We start from the raw sequence: 22942 nt of genomic DNA on the forward strand, positions 1-22942 counted from the left end.
CTTGTTGTGTTCTTAGTTTATGGCCATTACTTCTTACTTCTTTGACATGGAACCAAATTCTTACGATATGCAGGAAGAGCTTAAAGGCATAGTCTTTTTAAAAATAAATAGAAGCATTTTATTTAACATAAAAATACTTTTCAAAAGAAAAAGATAAGCAAGAGGATACTTCCAATAATGGTAAAAACCCTCAAACATTTCTTGCACATGTGTGTCATACCAAGTGAAGGATTTCTTAAACATTATGTTTGTTGAACTAATTTTGAACAAGATTTGAAGCAGAAGTGAATAATGGTACAGCTGATGTTTTATAGTCAATGGTATGTTTTCTACAGAGTATTGTAAAAAAACACAGCATTATTTGAAACAAAAAAATAATGACTTATATCATATATCAAAGCATTTCAAGAGGTGTTTTTTATGACATTTCCCCACATTTTTTATGCCATTTTCAGGTACTATTTTCAAATGTGTACTGATCAGAACAAGTACAACTTGTAGATGGTCGCAATTCAACCCAGACTTTCCATAACCTTCAGTAATGCTCTTCTGAGTTGTGGTTAAGCACTCCAGTTATCCTGGCTACTCAGTTGGCCTGTAAGCGTTCACAGGCTGTTCTTCACCAACATCTATCATCAAGACATCTAACGGAACATGAGGCTTGTCATAGCCAGAAAACTTGAAGCAGCTGCTTGGAATGACTGTTTGCTGTGTTTCTGTGGTAGAGATCTCTGACCCTGAAGACTTACTGCCAATATCCATTTGGCTACTGTCAGAAATGAAGTAACTCCCTTTTACTACGCTATTTTGTTCGTCAGCATCAAAAGAGACCTCCTCTCTGCTTTCCTGTACAGGCACCTCTTCTCCTTTGGCTGGTACCTCTGGGGAAGGGACAGAAGATTCTCCATCATAGGAATTCACAGGACTAACAGTTTGTTCCTCTGGCTCTATCCCCAGGAAGGCTACTTCACCATTCACTGGCAACTCCGAGTGGCCTGATGGGAAGCTAATTACAGATACATACTTCCTGTCTGACCTTGGTCCCAGTAAGGTGCCCGTGTTCAGGTTTCTCATCACAATGACCTTAAATGGGAAAAAAATAAAAACCAAAATCAACTTTGAGTATAAAGTTGGAAAAATATATAAGCTAATAATAACAAATTTAACATTAGTATAACCAATTCCAAAGCAAACTGCAAAATTAAAATCTGGCATGGTCATTGGCCTATGTCCATAAGTTTCACTGTTCCAGTAACACTTGTTTGCAACATGTCAAAAACGCTTTCTCTGGGCAAGCATATTTGCAAGGAGCAAATCCATTTCATGTCACCCAATATATTCTGAAGTTTCCAATGTAGAGAAGAACAGCAAAAGAAGAAAAAGACATAATACTCTTCAGCTGGGGAAACCTCTCATACTCCGTAGCTAATGAGTGTAACTTACAGTGGCTTTGATAATTTCTGGCACTTGTGTCAACCAGGAGGGAAGTGAACAACATACCCAGTAACCGCATCTATGCTGAAGTCTCCCAACTTATTTCAGAGAGCCACTAAGAAGACCCTCAGTGCTGCAACAAACTCTACTGTTTCACTTTGAAATCCCTCCATAGGTTGATCTTGATCATACAAATTCTTTCAATGGCCAGGCTCCAGCTTGTTTTAAACAATTACAATATGCCTTCAGGCTGCTTAGATTCTTTAGTATTTTTTTTAAAAAAATCTTTTTGAGAGTACATACATATAAAAAACAAAGTAGGATAAATTTTCAGCTATTTGATGGTATTCCCTAAAGATAATGGAACACCTAGGGAGAAAGATTTAAGTGTCCTTTTACAAATTTCATAATCCACTATGTATGTGTATCACATCAAGTATCAAGTATTATAGACTGATGAATTTCTTAATAAAATACACAATTCACTGTTTTTTCAGATGCTTTGCAAAAAAACAATCTGCCTGAAAATTCACATGGAGGCAAATTTGGAAGACAGAGATGTATACAGGAGGAAGAAAGACAAAGTAAAGTAACATTAAGAAAAATTACAAATAGGCACAAAGAACCTCCCAGTCTGTATTAGTGTCCAGTCTGTATTAGTGTAAGAACTAATAGAGAGCCATCAAATAGAGATCCAATCTGACTGTGCTTTTCAAAAGTCTTCCTTGATTAAAAGGTTGTGAGATTGTAGCTTTACAGTCATACCTTCAGAGTGTGCTGACTTAATTAGAAATTGCCTTCATCTCTCACTTCACTCCCATTATCTTACCCCTCAGTAGCCCTGATACCTGTTGATGCTACTCTGTGGTTAAGGCTGGATCAATAAAAGCATTACAATTTAGGAAAACCAACCAGCCAAACAACACAAACCACCACAAGTCAAGCAAACACTCCCTGAAGAGCAGTTACTGGTCATCTAAGTTAGTTTCACAAACAGCTCTGAGAATATCACTTAGGTGAGGCAATCCCCTGGGGAATCAAGGGTTGTCACTGGAAAGTGCATTCAGGTGGCTCCTGACAAATTACAACCTAGCTGCTACTCAATCACCAGTATCTCTGGATATTCATTTTCTGTTATGGAAACAGAACACTACATAAAGAATATTCAGAGTAATTTTCAAGAGAATTCATGGAAACCATTCATTTGTAACAAGCAGATACTTAAAAGTTAGTTGCAAGTAACAGATTACAACTAAATAATGGGTAGATACTGCAAATGTTAAGGACACCTTAAAGGATTAATGTACTTTTTGAGAATCTCTTTATGCAGGTATATTGGATATATATCTAAAATATTGGGTATTTATGCTATACAACACTGATCTTGAAGGGACCAACATCTATAGTTTTTTGGGGTGGGGGTTAGGAAAATCTGACTAAAATGATCACACAGTAAGTGACAAGAGAATGTAATTTGCTGTGTAAGGTGGAATACTTAAGGAATGTGAATTACAACACAGAAACCATGGTCAAAAGCTGCATTTTCAGCTTCCTATTTCTCCCCATAACGGTACACACTAAACTGAAGTTAAAAACAAAACCCAATGAGTTCTTGTTCCTGTCCTTTTAGGATTTTCACACAGCTCTAAAAAATCATAGTCCTAAAACGTCTTAAGGTATCACCTTGCATTCTACACAAGTCCAGCATTTCACAGCGCTGGCAATACTTGGAGACTTTAGGGATAAAACACATATTCTCTGTACAACTGCATCCAAGACTTCTCAAAAATGAAAACCATTTTTTTCTTGACAAGTTTCTGACTAAGGCAAGATGGTGCAAAGACACTCCTATTCCCATTCATGAAAGAAGGAAGCGATCAGAAGAAAAAAAACTCCCGTGTGTTTCCTGGTACCAAAGGCTTTTTAAGAGTCACTGAGTCATGACTGCAACAATTTAAAAGCTCATGCAGCTGCTTCTAGCTTCAAAGATAAGAATGACAGCTTATTACAGTAACTGAATGCCTATTACAGTAACATTCAAAAGATCTAAAGTAACAAGGGTAATCAAGATACGGTTGCTATTTGAAGAAAAGTATTTACTCTGGGTAAGTTAGTATTTTTCTTTTATCCACAAACTGACAGCCAGTGATCTAAAGATGGGTATCAGCAGTATTTCCTGGCAGGTACTGACATAACTGGCTCTCTCCAACAACAGCACCTGAGCTTTCAGGTCTTTCAGTGTCTCAATAGACTAGGGAGACACACTGTTGAAAGTCAGGCTTAAGGACACAGATAAATAACATATCCCAAGGAATCCATAACAGTTAAGGAAATTAACAAATTCTTTTTTAACTCCTTTTCTAATGATGTGTCTACCTATGAATTCCAAGTAATTTTCAGGTGCACATTTCATGAAGCAGAGTTTGAGAACTGCATTTCAAATCTTATGAGGGTGATGGCAAAAATGTTTGTGGTCTTTGCATGGTTCCACAAAACATTAATGCTATGTAAATTATAAAGAGAAGACTATGTTACTGCTCCCTTAGATCCTCACAGGGAAAAAAAAGAAGTTTTCACAAAAGTAATGAAGCAGCTTCTCTCTTGTAAGATGACAATTATCTGTGGCAAGTGTCAGTCAATATTTACAGTAACAATTAGTTTCTTCACATCAAAAATATATGTTGTATAACCAAAAAAAACAGTGCTGCAAAGAAAATTCCCAAGTGTTTTGCGAATATCCTTAAGTGTTCTACAAAGAGAGAATATAGCCTTGTCAGAATCAGAAATAGCATTAACAGACAACAGAAAAGTAGGGTTAAGTAAGATTAAATTTTCACTTTTCTCTTATACAGTAAATATGTAGATAAAAATATTTGCCACCATTTAAAGATAAAAAGACACTGAAGAAAAAGACAGGGAAGATAAAGCAGAGAGAGATATGCCCACAGCATATCAGAAAATTATGGTCAAGTTCCTTTAAAAGTGGGCAAGCCCTTATCACAAATCTTAGAACAAAAGTCTAGTACAGGAATAACCACAGGACAAATTGCAATGACTGAAGACAATGGGTGGAAAGAGACAGCTTCGTGTGGTACTTTATGTGAGATAAATGAACGGAAGTTTTAATTACAGCTGAACTGCTGAAACGTCAGATTCCCTTGATCCAAGCAGAAGACTAACATGAAGTCTTGTAAAGGAATCTGTCCAGTTTTTCACATATGCATGTTGTGGTAGGATCCTACTGCTTATAATGATGTTTAAACATTTAAATAAACATGTTTTCTGGTTAAGACAATCATTCATTGCCTATACCAAATGACAGCTGCACTGTGGAAATATGACCCAGACAAAGATACGTAATTCTTGGAGTCACAAACAACAGTATAAAAGCTCTGGAGCTCTAACTGGATTTTTCTTTTCTCCGAGTATATAAGACTTGCAAAGGTAGCTGCCTGATGGTTACTCTTTATTTTTCCTTCTGTTGGAAAATTCCAAGTTGCTGAAAGTCACTCGAATGATGTTTTAGCATCTACTTAAAGCTGCCAGGAAGGAGATCACTGAAAAACAACAGTCCTAAGGTAGGAAATCTTGCTCAGCCTTTTAACAGACTCCTGAGATGTTTTATTTAAAGACAAGCTCAGGTAAGGCACAATGATCATAACCTGTACAGAAAGAAACGCCTAGTATATACTCAAAGGTCAGTGACAGGCTCCAAGTGCCATTAATCCTACAGAGATAATGTCATATAATTAAACTTATCAATAATGTAATATGATTAAACTTATCATTCATATTATTTAAATTGTTTGTTCATTACTTTAAATGACTAACCATAAAATAATTATACTTAAGTTATTAACTGCTCATTTTACATTCCCACAGTATTCATATTACCTGTATTGAAACTACCTCTGTGAGCTCTACAACTTATATTTGTCATTAAAGACTTCACTGGAAATGGACAGAAATATAGAATATCCTGATTTGGTAGGGACCAACAAGAATCAGTGTCTAACTCCTGATTCCACCCAGGGCAACCTAGGAGTTAAACCACACATCTCAGAGCATGGGCCAAATGCTTCTTGAACAAGATTTGGGTAGCGACCACTTCCCAAGGCAGCTTGTCTAAGTGCCTAACCACTTAGCTAACAATATTTATAAATAGTTATAGGCTTCATTTAGCTCCTTAGCAATAAGATATGATACGGTAGCACATGAACCATGCAGTGGTACTGGAACCTAGGAACCCCAAAGTAACATCTAGCCCAGTAAAATGAGAATATGGGCACACACATGATTTTGTACGGTGAGCTCAAGTGTGAGGCTGGAGCATGCACCTGAGAGGTTACAGGTGTTAAGGAGCACACATTGTATTTGTGATATTCTGCTTCCTGATCCTTTAGATGGGATATCACAGTGATACTAGAAAGCCAAAATAACTATGGATCCATTGAGCACAGCACTCTAATTCTGCATGAGCCATCTACAATCAATGGTCTTCACAGAAATTACTGTTGTATGGACATAGGACACAAAGTTACATATTCAGACAAGTACATACTGATGTGAAGATGACAAAAAGTCTCCAGCATCTCTACAGGACTGTGTGTTTTGATATTGGAGCCTAGCTGCAGATGTCAGAGAGGCTTCTCTCATCTGATTTTTTTAAGCCTACAACGTGAACAGCTACCTCCAAACTAGTCCCCTGGCTCCATGACAGTCCATGGGAAGAAACAGGAATTTTAGAAAGCATTTTGTCTGACCAGAAGTGCATGTAATTTCAGAACATGAAGAAGAATCAGAACAGAAGATGAATCATCTTGTGCTGCACAAGTTGGTGGACTAGATCATTGCTTTACTACACAGACAACCTCTGGCTTGGATATCTCATTTAGTCAGAGCAGTCTTCACTCCTGATATTCTATTCTAAAGAATGCAGATTCCAGAGGGATCTTGGGCACTGACTATGGAGAGGTCATTTTAAAGGGTTTTGAAACTGAAGAACATGGAATCAAAGACTGTTGTCCACTCTCTCTATAAATGAGACTTCCTCCACCCACTGAGAACATTCTCTTGCTGTGATTTCTGTTTAGTACTACCTCAGGTGGCAGCTCTGAAGTTGTGGTAGTTCATTCATTGTGACTAATACAACACCAGGAGAACATTACAACATTAGTTCTTAGATACTCCACTCTTGCCTGACACAAAACCAAGGAGCACTGCTGTTCTTTTAGGGATGGCTACAGGAAGTTTTTAAGATAGAGCCGCTGTTGACCTCTCTTCCCTCGTGACTGCTTAGTGAGAACAGACTTCCGCATGTCCTTCCCTCTTCCTACAGAACTATTACTCCCTCCCCTTACTCTGTGCATTACTAAGAATATTGTAACAATTAAGAGAATTCCAATATGAGCATTTAATGAAAGAATCTCACAGCTCCTGTGACAGGACAAAAGGAAAAGGACACAAACTGAAACACATGTAATTCTTTCCCAATGTAAGAAAAACTGTGAGGGTGATTTAACATTGGAATAGATGGCCCACAGTAGCTGTGGAGTCTCCTTCCTTGCAGGTATTCAAAAACCATCTGGGTACGCTCATGGCTTACCAGCTCTTGTGCTTGAGCAAAAGGCTTTGGGTGGATGACCTCAAAAAGTGTCTTCTCACGCCAGTGACTCTGTGCTTTTGTGTCTCTGCTACTAGAGTGAACACAAACCTGCCTAGGTATGCAAACACTGAGTTTTTAAGAACCAAATTCTCAAACTAGACCAACTACTGCTACTTCAGGTAAAGAGAGAGAGACTGAAGTCTAGCCCTAAGAAACTAACTGCAAAAGCTGTCAGAACATTTGACTGGCATATATTCTAAATATCTATGGGATCATGGTAAAAAAAGCCAGAAAAACCCAAAAAAACAACAAGAGATTGGCACAAAGATACAGTAGTTACAAAACTTACCAAAGACTTAGGCAGCTGTATGTTGTTTTTCCTTAGTTTCTTGCAGCCACAATATACTGTTAGTATTACAGTCAAGATCCCAATAACAACACACAAAATGATGATACCATGCGTACCTAAGAAGTAAAAGCAAAATCTACTATGAATTTTGGAAAAACAAGACACTGCTGTATAATTTAGAATAATTTCAGAAATTGTATTAGCTCAGAATGCTTAGCTGTAATGTCTGAATTTGTCAATCTACTACCTTTTTTCACTCAGGAAAACTTAATCCATAACATTTTTATGGAGTAAATAAAAATAAGAACAGAAGCTTTTCAATTTATATAAACACAGTTTTTATAGAAATAAAAGAATTTTGAAATTAAGTTTTTGTTCCTTAGAGATGACAGACGGGGATGATGACATTTGTACACTTTTTATGTGATAGCATATTAACTGACATAACTACACCGAGTTTATGTACAATAACAGTAAAACACTAAATCTTCAAAACACAGAATTGTTAACAATTACTAGAAGGACTCTACTAGTCCAACTCTCCTTAATGCCCTCCCTCATCCAGCTGCTCCTCTGCATTCAAGAAAACTGCCTCTATCAATTTTATCTCTTTGCTGAAATTACAGGCCATGATGAAGTACAGCCAAAATGTTTGTACGAGGTTCAGAGATATAAATTTGGATCACTATCTGCCTTTTGTTCTCTTTTATTAAAAAAAATACATTAATATCTGAATTTAATGACCATAAATTTATAATTGCTTCCAGTTAAAAGTCTGTGCACATTATCTTCAGTGATGAGGCTGAGCAAAAAGCCAGTTGCTAGAAGAGACAATGCCTATGAAAACCACATAGCCAGTGAATGATCCATTTGTGATTTTTTAATTACATCAGTGTTCATGTGCAATAGAAATAGGTTTTGTGATACCAGCAACACAGGAAAAATATCCCCCCAAAAATTCAGGGTCACCTGAAAATAATACATGATCCGTAAAGGTCGGAACTGTCAAAATGCATTTGGAAAAGAATTACTAAGGTTTCCCTACTTCTTCGATTTTCCCAAAGGCATCTAAAGCACCAAATACTTGCTAGATCAGATATATCTTCATATTCAGTATGTTCTTAATATAGCATTAGAATCCTCTTACTAAATGTCTGCTTAAGATGAACAGAAGTGCAGCTTTCCTCTGATGGAGTACCAATCATCAGATCCTCAAAAATTCCTTTTGCTGAAACACAGTAAGTGGAACTTTCAGTAGGAACTGCGATTTTGAGGCTACACTTATGCATTGTACAGTTGTCCTCATAGAGCTCATCAGTCTGAAAAAAATGGAAGACATGTTGTATCATTTGACTCACTAGAACAATGTTCCACCACTTCAAAAAACACCAGTGTCTGTTAAAACACCATTAGGTGTGTTTTCTACATCACCCATATCTCTTGCAAAAGCTGTGTGACCATCAGCTTACTGGCTACCTTAAGATGTTGTATTTGATCAGAGCATGTATTTTCCAGCTAAAATTTCTGCTGTTCATAGTAGAGATTCACATTTATGAAACTTGTATCTGGGTGCATGTGAAAAGCTAACTGTAAACACACTTGTAATTTTCCATGCCTTCACCCTCCATGATTGCTAAATAAACTGCTATAAATATCTTGAAAGGTAATTTTCTTAAATGAAATGTCTCTTTAGACAAGTGAGACGGTCACAAGTTAAGTTACCAGTGTTTTAGCATGTATGCAGAAACAGCAGCATGTGAGCAAGTAACACTTATCTTGTGCACAGCTAATACAATAATCTAATTTTTGCTGTAAGCACTCATTTGGACAACTAAAATACAGACCTTTCATTCACATATCTCATTGTAATGCACTCAGCATTTCAGTGTTCAACTGTTTTCTTGGTATCTGTTAGCTCCATGTGTCACAGGCATAAATCTCTTGTTCTAGGCATTTAATGTAAACAAGTGTTTTAAATTTTATTTTTGGAACCTACCTCATTTTTACTATCTCGAACAGTCACCAAGTACTGAAGCCCTGAATAAATGTCTTCAATACAAGAAAGAGGGAATACATGATGGTAAATATCAACCATGATTTTATCACCATGTCTTGAGATGTTCAGTTTTGGTGGTCCTATTTTTCCTGCAACACATTGCACATAGCTATTAGGCCAAAGCTTTTAACAAAATATGGAATTTATAGTTAGCTTTCCAAAATTCATCAGAGATTTGAGAAGAATTATATATTTATTTCCATGCTGTTAATACTGCATAGATATGGTAAGACCTCTCTGTTGCTTAGAAGTAATGGAGGCATTTGGACACATTAACTAACCAGTTTCTAAAATGGAAACAGATTACCCACACGAAGGATTTCAGTGTTAAACAATTTAAGTTTCCTACACATATAAGGCCATAAAAATTCAGCTAACAACAGAAAAAACTAACAGCAATTGCACATATACATGAACGAGAACCAAACACAACATCCTGCTGATTAGATCCCACCACAAGTCACCTCAGTTGAAAACAACACTGCACTGAAACAAAGGCTATATAAAAAGCTAAACAAATCTCACCAGGAGCACCATTCAGAAACTTTGGATTTCCCATGGCAATGGCCTGTGTGAATTTTTCATGTCTAATGGTCTGACTGAACACTTGTTTCTTGTTCAATGGGAAAAGGATTTTGTCTCTCTTCTCCACACATGGCTACCAGTTTTCTGGAAACTGTCAAACTGAGCATTACTACACCATGACTTCTGTCCCTTTGTCAAACTCCAGAAACCAGCCACTATTTCAAGACACAAGACTGTTGAGTGGGAACAGAATCATAGCAGAAAGCAAAGAGGGACTCCACTCCTTCATCTCCAGCAATACAGAAATCCAGCTCTAGCTAAATCATAGCCCAAGTCAGACAGAATCTCATGGGCCAGATTCTCCCTGAAAGCTGTATGCTGGGAATGGAGCAAACATGCTAAGAAGTCTCTTGGTCTTTCCTGACTCTGTTGCATTTCCTTTGCACAGCCCATGCAATGCCAGGGCCTGCCACACTGGATTGTAGACACAAAAATTTACTTTTACAGTACTGATGTTAAAGACTGAATTTTCCCAAAGCAGCCCAAAGGATGCACACAAAGAACTAGTAACTTAGTTATCCAGTTACAAGTACCTAGATACCTGAAGCTATAAGTACATGGCATTGTAGTGTCAAGCAAGGCACTGCTACTTCAGTGAAGCCTAAAGGTCCATGTTGTTCAGTGACAGTTTCCTACCCTAAACTCGTGTCTGGGGCACCGGGCAAGAATATGGGAAGAATTCAGAGTGCACCATCAGCATCACCTTCTTGCCTTTAGACATTTTGAAACAAATACTCAGAGACCACAGAATCAGAGCTAACAAGCACTATGAAGGCCCTAGTAAGCAATCATCACGCTTCATTTCATCTTGGACTCCTGGCTTTAAGATATTCCCAAATGCAATGCAATAACAGAGCAAAAGAAATAATTACTAACTAGATTTTTGGAAAAAATTACAGGGTTACTTTAGATACAACTTACCATGCCTTTGCAAAATAAACTCATTTGATTCAACATATTCAGACTGTTGTGACCCAACAAGAGCTTTAACTCGAAGCCAGTAAGATGTATAAGGGTCACATATTTCCTTTGAGAGATCACAAAAATGAGCTGAAGTGTTCACACAGGTTGAGATGTCCTTATAGTAACCTAAACTGTAAAACAGATGAAGTAATAATTAATACAATTTCAACTGCACAATTCTGTTCAATACATTGCCAGTAAGAAAAAACTGTGAGAGTGGCCAGGACCTGTGAGGCCACAGATTGCCCAGAGAGGTTGTGGTGTCTCCTCTCCTAGGGATATTCAAAAGCCAACTGGACATAATCATGGATGACCTGCTAAAGCAAGGGGTTTGGACTAGATGACCTCCAGAGATCCCTGCCAACCTCAACCATTCTAGTACTTGACAAATTTTGCCTTAATCTACACTTGGGAAACCTTCACCCTACATGACTTCACCACATAGAAACAAAAGAATTTACCATGGACTGACTGCTCTTATATGCTTCTAGAGAATATCAGGTATAGGAAATAACAAACCAGTAAGAACTTACTTGTAAGGTTTGATTTCCACAATAAAACGAGGAGTTTCAGACACAGGTGGGTACTGCCAATGCAAAACTGTTTTGAAATTTTCAGATGTTACTACAATCTCTGTTGGTGAAGGCACTAGAATGAAGAAAACAATTGTACTTTATAAACAGACCTTTGCAAACACAAGAACAGCCAAATGCACTTCTAAATTATTTGGAAAATGCAACATGCTAGACATAAAAATCACAAGTACTTTCCCCAAATGAGCTAGTCCTGTCAACAGTACAAACACCAAGGAGCCCTGTAAGCTGATTTATTATTCATCTCTCCTGCAGAGACAGCTTTTGTCCTCTTTGTAACAATGTCAGATAACCCATGCCCACTGAAAGCATGTCCATGAGACAGCATGTATCAGGTCCATAATCAATGACGATTATACTCCTTGTGCTGGTCTTTTACAGACATAACAGCAAGACAGTTGTAAGACTTTACTCAGGTTAGAGGAGATTAGCCCAGATCCTGTAGATTTCTCTTGCTGTTCAGAAGTTGAATTGCAGTGGATGGACTGGGAGATGGTACCAGAGCTGGAGTATCAAGGCCAAAATACAACAATCCTGCTAGGGTAAGCCTGGATTCCCTATGAATTTTTTAACACTGATATTTCTACCACTCCAGCAGTATTTCCAGTAATCTGTGGTGACCAAAATAAGCTACAAACATTTGTAAGGAATTTGAACACTGAAGCTATAATGTAGTTACGTTTGAAGGAATGCATTTGAAGTATGCTTAGCAAGCAACATCAGTGGTAACGCAGTAAAGCAATCCAAAAATAAGAAGCAACACTGACAGTCTTCCACATGCAGTAAGTATCTGTTTCAAGCAGCAACCACAATAGGGATATCAAGGGAGCTGCTGCAGGGGAAGGAAAATTATGGGATCCTGTAACTGTTGAAGGCTGCCATATGACACTCAGGAAGAGAAGAGAAACAAAGGTCACTCAACCAAATTTAACTATTACAACTCGGCTTCTCGATGTCTGGTTTGGTACCCTTAGTACTCTCAATGTGGCTTTTACAAAAAGTTGAAGGAACTCATATTTGACCTGCTCTACACCGCTTCTTGTTCACAAAGCAAGTACTGCAACTTCACTGTGTGATGTATTTAGGGAAAGTAAACAATTTTCACATCCTGAGAACAAGACCACAAATATAACACATTACTGAAAGTAATACACCGAGGCTGAGATATGCTATTGACCACAAAGGTTTGAGAGATGTAATAGAGATCACTCTGCAAATGGTTCTGTGGTTTATGTTTTAATACATACAAGAGTGGTATTTCAGCTATTGGGAAAAAAGGAACATAATCATCAAATTCACAAGAAAAAAAAAAAGGTGACAAGCTGACAGAAGAGGTGTCAAGCACACAGATGAGCCAAAGCACACAAACATTACTTCAAATATGCAGTTTTACACCACAGTGTAGCTAGCCTTAAAAATTTTAACTTTTGTGTACTATTATACAAAAGAAACTGCTTAACAAATGGAGTTGACCCCAGAGCACTGAAGGAGGTAGCAAATGTTACAGTAAGACCCCTCCATCATCTGCCCATGGTTTGGGGAGGCCTTGGTGTCTAGAAGCCAGCCACTATTCCAGCTTACAAGAAGGGCATGAGGAAAGACCCAGGAAACCAGACCTGTTAGCCTAACCTCACCACCTGGAAAAACGATGGACAAGATCATGCCAGGTGCTCTCGAAAGACATTCAAAGAACAATTCAATCACCAGGAACAGTCAACAGGGGCTCACAAAGTGAAAATCCTGTTTAACTGATTTATTACCTGCCTACTGGGTGAAGGGAAGGCAGTGGAAGTACCTTTTCTGATTTTAGTACAGCTTTTGATACTGTCCCTCACTGTGTTCTTCCAAACAAGTTGGCACATGCAGATTCACAGCCCACTGAGTGGAGAACTGGCTGCAGGGCAGAGCTCAAAGGGTTGCTGTGAATGGGGCTGCACCTGGCTGGGGACCAGCAGTGTTCCCTGGGGCCCAGTTCTAGGGCCTGTTCTGTTCAATATTTTTACTAATGATATGGATGCAGGAGTTGAATGCACCTTGGGCAAGTTTGCCAGTGATGCTGAACTGGGAGGTGCTGTCTACCCTCTCAAGGCATGCAAGGCCTTGCAGAGAGAGCTTAACAAATGGTCTTCTATGGTTGTCTATCTCACAGCTCCTTTACTCAGGCTGGCTGATTTCTAATGATTTCTTCTCCAGACAGCCCAGAGACAGTGCCTGGGGCGTCACAGTCCCATTTCACTGCAGCATGAAGAGTGGAGACCACAGAGGACTCTGCACTTTTCAAAGTGCTAATGTCTAACCTTCATAGATGCCATTTTTGCATATTGCCAGTTAAAAGGTCATAATACTTTCTTCACATGAACACTGTTTAACTTAACCCATAATGAAGCCTTCATTCTTCTAAACATGTTACACCATATTGTATTGGTTGTTCCACAGGCACAAGTGGAAGACAACAATAGCACTTAGTGCCATGAAGGTAATTGTTAAACATAAAACTCCTTTTAATTTATAATAAACATAAATGCAGCAACACTCACGGTGCAAATTCAAACAGTGAGACAGCAAGTATGAAAAGAAAAAACTGATCAGCAATTCATGTCATAATGCATGACACAGAAAACTCAACAAGTTTGCCTCCAGTTTAAAGTAATTCCCATCTGCAGTTCACTTTGCCTTGTAGGACAGCAATACTGGCTGCTGAGAAGCCAACAGAGAACAGCAAGAACAATGTTTTCACAAAAATTTCTATGTGCATGTGCACTGTAGAACAACATAAAAGGAACTTCAGGAACAGCTCTACATCCACAGAATAAAGGAATAAAAGGCAAAGGTAGGCCAATCAGGCATGCCTTTTTTTAACCGTGCCAGAAGAAATTAATCATGCCTGTATTTTGAGGATAAATAGCTGGAAATTTGGAAAGCAAAGGGAGCAAACTAAGAGAGGGGTAAAAGCAAAGATAAGCATGACCACAGGGTGACCTGGAAGTTTAGCATTAAACAGAGAACAGACGTGGCAATACAGCAGCACAGTTTATCCCAGCAAATTCACACCTGCATCCGTTTATAACTTGGACAGAAGTGTGCTTATTTGTCCACATGCAAACAATCCAAACTGTTGCTGCCATACTGATGGCAAAGATCTCATCAGGTGTGACTACTGTGGGCCATGAATGTGCATATACATAACCAAACACCTTTTCAATGTGCAATTATGTCAACTAATGTATTTAAGATTTAGTAGACATTTACATCTTCAGTAAACTTGCATAGCAGACAGGAAGGAAATACATGTGGGAGGAAATTAAAAGCCAAACTCCACTTGTTTTACTGCAAGTATGTGCTGCTGCTTGATTTCAGGCTGCTAAAAAATAAGGGGGATGTTAGGTTGGTTTGGAGGGTTTTTTTCAGAGTAACACAAACAAGTGTACCTAGCTGTGTCTTCTTAGACTAAGATGGATAAATGTTAGAACTAATCCACTACTTGCACACAATAGATGATGCAGTTCTGCTTCAAAAGTAGAGTATCATCAAGGCAGAAAATGCTTGTTTTAACCTTAAGACAAATATATTTTGTGAAGTCTAACTTGTTTTATACATTCACTTCCCCAAGTGAAAAACAACCACTGCACATCTCCCACAAATCTCAGCAGGGTGAGACATATGCAAACCATATAGACATAAAGAAAGATTTCTTTATCAGCTTGAAACCTGACATTCTTGGTCACTATGTAAGTGTTCCTGAACTTAAGAAACACAAATTTGAAGCTGCCATATACTCAATAAAATCTATTTTTAAAGCATATACAGAAGGACTTCATATTGTGTATATATATAGTTGTCCCACCTGTTCACTGAACCTTGGCAATGCATTGCCTAGAGCAAAACTTAATTCAATAAACTGGACATTTCTGAGATGTAAAAATGAGACTGCCTTCAGGCTGATACTTGTATCTCATACAAGACTGGAATTCCTTCCCTCATTCTGGCATTGCTGCATACATAGAGGGATTTGTCACCATTGCTCATTCAAGTGGAATTCAGCTGAAGTGCAATAATGCACATAACAGAACAGGGCCTGATGAATCCACAATGCAGCGATTATGGTATAACTATCTAAGACAATAGCAGTCCTAAAAGCCATAAAAGTTCATTCAAGTCGTATGTGACTTTTAAACATCGTTTAGGCACAGAAACAGACTGAAAGCACAAACTGAAAGCTTGAAAAGACAACTTGTGAAAAAATAACAAGTAAAACATATTTTTGAAAGTTTGTTCCTTTTTTGGATTTCCATTAAAAATAAACAAATCCCAAGTGATACACAATAGGAAAACACTTATAAGCCACTTCAAAAAGCCAAAAGGGACAACAGTCTGAACTTTGCTGTCGAATCATGGTTACCTCATCATTTGAAGACAGACAGCTGCAATAGTAACCGGCTGGTCCCTTCTGGGCCCGACTGGGAGAAGTGTGCCTTCCTTGTGCTAGCCCTGTGCTCTACCTAAAGCTGCTTCACCTCACAGATTCACAGAATATTCCAAGTTGGAAGGGACTCACAAGGATCACTGAATCCAAGTCCTACCTACATGGCCCATATGGGGACTTGAGCTCACATATCCACTTTAACTTCACCCAGAAAGGGTAGCAGTTCTGATGACTTCACAAATGTAAAGAAGTCACTCTCCTTAGCTTTCACCACCCATGAACATGAAGACAAGGGAAAAAAGGTCAGATAAATTTGCACTACCTTTGAATTCTTCTGCAGTACTCTGCAGCCATATGCATTGAAAAAAAAACTCAAACGGAAAAGAAGGTGGCAAAAAGGCAACCAATACTCTGAAAGATGGATTCAGAAGGCAGCAAGTCAATGCTAAGGATGAAAGATAACACATAAAAAGAATTTAGTCTATCTCTGAAGGCTGCAATTCCTTAAATTTTTGTGCCCAACTTGGAATTCAAAGGGTTTGACATAACAACAGACTTGACTGGGATGTACTAGGCTGAATTTACAGCTGTTAGTTTTGTTTAGCTGGTAATGAGAAGGCTCCTGTGCTTGCCCTGGGGCTCACTTTCCTGACTCTAGAGTCCAGCACTCGTTGCTTTCACTGCTTATCACCTCAGTCGTGTGTGCCTGGGAACACTGTGATAACAGCCATGGTGATACACATGGGCTGGCAAGTGGCCGGGGTATTGCTGCTTTCTGTGCTGTATCACACTCAGGACATAAAGCAGGGGAAAGAGGAAGTGTGGGACATTTGGAGTGAGGGTGTTTGCCTTCCCAAGTAACCCTTACCCGTGAAGGGACCTTGCTCTCCTGCAGGTGGCTGAACACACCTGCCTGTCCATGGGAAGCAGTGAATTAGTTCCTTGTTTTGCTTTGCTTATGTGCGCAGCTTTTGCTTTCCCTATTAAACCGTCTTTATCTTAATCCATGAGTTCTCCAGCTTTTGCCCTTCTGATTCTCTCCCTAATCCTGCTGGCAATGGAGTGAACAAGCAGCTGTGTGAGGTTTAGTTAAACCATGACAAAATGGTCCTTCTAATAATTTATATCCTCACTTCAGTCTGTTCTAAATCAAACAAAATTGGCCTGCGCTAAAAGCAGAGTTCAGCCATCTGGGGGGCAGAGGAGAGTTAGGAGCACTGCCCAGCACCACGGGACTGAAACTGAGCAGGAAGAGGTCACTGCTCACCACAGGCCGCAGGAGCACCAAGCACGTGCCTTGGGGAGGAATAGGAAATGTCTCTCAGAGCTTCTGCCTTCTGCCAGGTTCCCCTTCAAGGCAGCACACAGGTCAGCATGGCCCCCTCTCTGTGCACTGCTGGCAGGCCAGGCACTAAACAGTTCCTGCTCCTATCAGACTGCTGGAGGGGAGCTGCCTGTTGGCTGTGCTTGGCTGGGAGCTTGGCAGACTGGCAAGCACCAAAGAGCAAGGTGATGAAGGAATGTTGCACCTGCTACCTGACTGGCTTCTTTTAAGTGACAGCAGCCACGTGGTCTGTGTGAAAATTCTTGCATGTGTTTGCCTTCATCGACTTCCATTTATCCCTCCAAAAGAAACCCAGGACACACATTTCTCTTGTAATGCCACTCCTATACCTGGATAGTACTTCTTTAAAAAATTTACTGCTAACAAGCCTAACTTAATGCATGAAACAGCAATTTATGCAGAAGGTTATGCCAGAAGCTCTCGAAAGACCGCAAATTTACAAAGGAATTAGTTTACAAATTAAGTGAGTACCATGACTGGTGTAAAACTTAATGCTATTAATTTTTTAAATATTTACTGAAATGAACTTAAATGATTTCCCAAGTTGTTGGGAAAGATGGGACAGGAAAAGCTTAGAAATATGATTGCCTGGCAAGAGATACTGAAAATATAAAACTTATGAGTGAAACAGAAATGAAAGCTAACTTTGAGATGTAGGCATGGCAAGCAGGAAGGCAGTGATAACTGGGAGATGGGTTGAGTGATAGCAAACAAAGGGACACCAAAAGACCCAAGGGTGTAGCCCCCACCAAGGTATCCGGGGGAAAAGGTAGATAAGAGAGTAGCCTTTAGAGTTTAGAATACAAAGTGATATGGTAATATAGAGTTCTCATAGGCTGTATGCAAAGTTTGTTGGTTTTGTATCTCACGGCAGGTTGGTCACTGTAAATTAGAATATTCAACACAAAGGAGATATAATGTATTGTAACAAGGACCTTGCTCGCTTACCTCTCTTACCCCTGCCATCTCTCTTACCTCTTACCCTCTTGCTCTCTCTCTTCCTCTCTCTATGGGGCTTCCCTTCAGCTGAGGCTGCTGGCTGAAGGCAAAGCCCTTTTTACCCAGAACCCTTGTAATAAAACCACGTGTTCTCAGAGTGTCTCAGGTCTGCAGAGCTCCTTCTCCCTCCCGTTCATGGATGTTACACCAAGTATGATGATTAAACATTATATACAGTATAAAGAGCATTTTTACAGCTTCTATTTACAACAGAATTTTATTTTCTAAGGGCTCAGAGGTTTGACATTGTTCTATGGAGTTTTTATAATCATTGTTTATGATAAAAATCTCCACAAGGTTGTAAGCTGTACTAAGAGGAGAGGTAGACTGCAATCACCACCTTGAGAAAAACCACAGCAAGCTGCACAAGATGGACACTTGAAAAACAATGAAATAATACAAGCTAAATATTGTTTTATCTGTTCTATGAGTGTTCATCCTTTTTGTTATAGATATCTAAACACAGCACTTTTTACTATCTAATTTGTTTTTGTTTGCAGCTTGACAGTCAATTGCTATGCATGTCAATAATCTAAACCATAAACAACTCAAGACCATCATGATTATCACATACAACAGGAAGTCAGCTGCCTAAATGAACTACACATGTCCTCGGAAATGTGGCTTACAGTACATTTACAGTAAGCACCTGAACCGCTACCACAGCCTCTAAATCTTCTTCACCTTGACCACAGACCTTTAGTCCTCCACAGGACTAAAGTACAGACTGAGAGTTCCCACCGAGTGCCCAGCTCCACTGTGGAGTCAGAGGCCTATCAATGCAGGCACATGAGGCACCCAGCTGCAGGAAATGCAGAAGGTGCTGGGTTGTCTGGCTTCATTCCTTTTCTAAGGAAAACAGCATCCTACAATGGAAGATGAAGATGACTGAACTTCATTACACACTCAGCCTTGATATATATAGTATTATATTACTGGCACATTGAAAGCTCTGTAAGACTTAAGGGGAAAAAAATAATCATATGGTTGTTGCCAAGGAAATTCTGGGCTCCTCGGTACAAGAGAGACATGGAGCTCATGGAGCAGGTCCAGCAGAGAGCTACAAAACTGATCAAGGAATTGGGGCATCTCCGTTATGAGGAAAGGCTGAGGGAGCTGGGCCTGTTCAGTCTCCAGAGGAGATGACAGAGAGGGGACCTCATCAATATCTACAAGCAGCTGAAGGAGAAGTGCCAAGACAGTTCCTCACTGGTGCCAAGGAATAGAACAAGAGGCAATGGGAAGAAACTAATGCACAGAAAGTTTGACCTCAATACGAGAAAGAACCTATTTACTATGTGAGTGACCAAGCACTGGAATAGATTGCCCAGAGAGGCTGTGGAGTCTCTCTCACTGGAGTTACTCAAAAACCATCTGGATGCAATCCTGCGCCATGCACTCCAGGATGACCGTGACTGAGCAGGAAGGCTGGATCAGATGTCCCACTGTGGTCACTTCCAACCTGACCCATTCTGCTATTCTGTATGTGACAGCATCATAAACATGCTTCAGACTTCCTCTTCTACTTTAATTATTTCCCATAGGTCAGTACATCTGCTTGCATCAAATTTACAATGAAGTAAGGATGTGTAATTAGTCATTACATACAAAACCAGCATTTTCATTCAACTAATACACAGAATTGCCAATTAAAATTCCCGTCCTGATGTTTTTGTTCACTAAAAAGTAAGTTTTTACTTATAGTGGCTGTGACCCAGTTGAGCGCAAGTTACCAAGAAAATGCTGCTGGAGTTTTCAAAACGTAATTCAACAATACATTCTGCTCCATTGAGGTGAGGGTTTGCTGCACTCACATGCAGAAACGTGAGCTTTCTGCTTCTCGGCAGCTTGCTACATCATCTACACCACAGCGCTACTCTCTATGCTTAAACTGTTGTGCTGCATTAGGCTGGATTATAGCAGGTTTGTTTGACAAGTGATTTACTGCTGTTGGTTTTTACCCTAAAAATGCTTAATACAACATAGAAGTGGCATATTTTACTAGCAATTAAAGCATGCCCTTAAAAGAGACTAAGTCAGAGCAAACTAGACAATATTTAACATATCAAGCCACCTTACTGATCCAATGTGGAAAAAAGATATTTGCCCCCGCAAAGCTTGCCAGTTACAATCAAACATCAAGTCAAACAAACTGGATATTCAAAATGCAAACTATTAAGGGACAAGAATGCAGACAGATTGCCATTTTTAGCACGGCTAGTCCGTTTCCCACAAAGCTAAGCAGTGGTGTGGCCCAGGGGCAATCAAGTTCAGTCATTTCACTCGGGCACGGATCTGACCTCCAGGAAATCTCCATCTGCAGAATCCAAGGAGCCTGGGCACACAGCCAGCTCTCGGCAGTCTCAATAAAAAATTAAATGCATGTTCCTTTAGAACACGAGTATCAGACAGCAATCTCTGTTTTTAATGAACTTTTCCAGTTTAAAATGAAACTTGTAAGCCTGACTATTTCGTTCGTAATTTACTCGCCAAAACTCTCTGTAAACAGAGACATAACGCTGTTTCCCACTGGCAAGACACCCCTCCTCCCCAGGAGTGCTTGGCCAAAACGTGCCTGTTCCAGGCAGCGATCCTGGTACTTCCTCTACACTCCCCAGTCCTGTGCTCCCCATTTTCGCACCGAAATCCCCAGTTTCTCTACTTCTTTGGACATATCAACTCATCAAGCACAGCGGAGCAGGCCCCTCCGGCGGACACGCCTCTCCAGCTTCGTGTGCCACAATATGCCAACACCCGAATCGCAAGCTGATGTCACCAGCGCGCCGGCCCGGCACGGCACGGCCCGGCCCGGCCCGACACAGCCCCCGGGCCAGGCTGAGCCGCGCACCCAGAGCTGGACCGGGCCCGGGGCGCCCCGGCGGGAGAGCCCGGCCCGGCCCCGGAGCGGCGGCTCCCTGAGCCCGCCACCGCCGCCTCCCGGCCGCTCGCACCGCCCCGGCGGCTCCCTGGGCCCGCAGCGATACGGGGCCGGCGGGGATTCGGGCAGAGAGCGCGGCACGGCCGGGCCGCTGCCCCTGAGGGACCCGCGCTGCCCCTCGGCCCGCCCGGGCCGCGCCACCCCCGTCCCGCCCCGTTACCTGCGGGCGGCCGCTCCCCCTGCGAGGCCGCGCTCCGGCGGGGCACCAGCAGCGCCGCGACAGCCACGAGGGACAGCGGCACCCACATGGCGCCCGGCGGGGACGCAGCGCAGCCCCCCGCGCTCAGAGCCGGGCTCCGCCGCCCTCCGCACGCCGACACCGCGCTCCGCCCCGGCCCGCCCCACCGCGGCGCCTGCGCCGGCCGGGAAAGGGGCGGGATGCCCGGCAAGGCCGTGCGGGAGCGGCGGGTCACGGGCGGGCAGCGCCCCCGGGGCGGCTGTGGGGAGCCGGGGAAGCCGCGGGATGAGGAGGAGGGGAAGCCGCGGGATGAGGAGGAGGGGAAGCCGCGGGACAGGGCCTCGGCCGCGGCCCCAGCAGGACCCCAGCAGTCACTTCACTCGGGCACGGATCTGACCTCCAGGAAATCTCCATCTGCAGAATCCGAGGAGCCTGGGCACACAGCCGGCTCTCGGCAGTCTCCATACAAATCAGCAGCAGTGCGGGGGGGGGGGGGGGGGGGGTGTGCGCGGCGATGCCCGCGCTGGGTTTGTTAGTGCGGTGTGTGAGGTGCTGGTGCTGGTGCTGGTGCCGGGCCGCACCTGGCAGCCCCCCCCGCTGGGAAAGCACCGTCGTGTTGAGACTTGTGTTCTCTCCCCGTTTCTTAAAAAACACGAAGTGTTCACCCTGTGGAGTGTTTCAGAAACAGCACACTGGACTCATACACGTAGAGGAATCCTAACTTAGGCTGAGAGGCTTTATTCTTTCGTGGAAATAACCTAAATGTATATGCACTTCAAAAAATTGGCGTTTGCTGAGCAGGATGGAGACTAAAGGGTTTTGCCGCCTTGCTGTTCCCGTGTCTCCCATCCAGTGTCCCAGTGACACGTAATTCCGCACCTTAACCTTTCAAAGTCAGGGAACCCTGGGCCGGATGAGCAGCAGGACACAGAAGAACCCTCTTCTGCCCCATGCCTCTGCAGCCGTGATAAGGATGTTGCAGCTATTTAAGCTCTTGTCAATGATTTCACAAATAATACATTTTCCAGACCTAAAACGAGGAAACAGAGCTACTTGCCAGAGCCATTACCCTTCCGTTTTCAAATACCTCACTCTGGAAAAGTTCATCTGCTCCCTCGCCTTTATTTCCTGTCCCAAGCATTAGTTCACTCCTTAAAGAAAGTTGTGGACAAATTGATTTTCTTGCCTTCTGCTGTGCACACTGGCAAAAGTCAGGAGACAGCACAATTTGCTGTGTGGGAAGGAATGAGTAGCAAGGAGAGAGGAGGTCACAGGCTAGCAATAGGTGCTGAGGAAACCTGTTATGGCCTCAGAAATCGTGGTGTTCCCAGAGGTGATGAGAAGTGGTGCTGTGGGGTGTAGGATCAGTGTGGGGAGAGTGAACATCTCCTCCCAGCTGTGCTAAGGCTGAAGAAAATGGATTGTGAAACTACACTGACTTCGTCTAGCAAACAACCCTCACAGACTGACCTTT

General features: G+C 41.4%; 1 protein-coding gene across 1 annotated transcript; it reads right to left on the bottom strand.

The window, feature by feature from the left end:
- Nucleotides 1-92: 92 nt before the first annotated feature.
- On the bottom strand, nt 93-21599 carry IFNGR1 (interferon gamma receptor 1). Its single transcript, XM_083856870.1, has 7 exons — nt 21451-21599; nt 11526-11640; nt 10951-11123; nt 9385-9533; nt 8536-8707; nt 7389-7504; nt 93-1083 (listed from the first exon to the last, which is right to left on the bottom strand). The coding sequence occupies exons 1-7, from the start codon at nt 21536-21538 to the stop codon at nt 583-585; spliced, it is 1314 nt and encodes a 437-aa protein (XP_083712996.1). The 5' UTR covers nt 21539-21599; the 3' UTR covers nt 93-582.
- Between the last annotated feature and the right edge of the window lie 1343 nt (nt 21600-22942).

The sequence above is a fragment of the Zosterops lateralis genome (assembly GCF_965231275.1).
Source record: "Zosterops lateralis genome assembly, chromosome: 3".
Taxonomy (NCBI): domain Eukaryota; kingdom Metazoa; phylum Chordata; class Aves; order Passeriformes; family Zosteropidae; genus Zosterops; species Zosterops lateralis.

Coding starts and splice junctions, on each gene's coding strand:
- IFNGR1 (XM_083856870.1), bottom strand. CDS start 21,538: ATGTGGGTGCCGCTGTCCCTCGTGGCTGTCGCGGCGCTGCTGGTGCCC. Junction 11,124..11,525: donor GTGGAAATCAAACCTTACAA/GTAAGTTCTTAC, acceptor TCTGTTTTACAG/TTTAGGTTACTATAAGGACA. Junction 8,708..9,384: donor TTCGAGATAGTAAAAATGAG/GTAGGTTCCAAA, acceptor CATTTTTTTCAG/ACTGATGAGCTCTATGAGGA.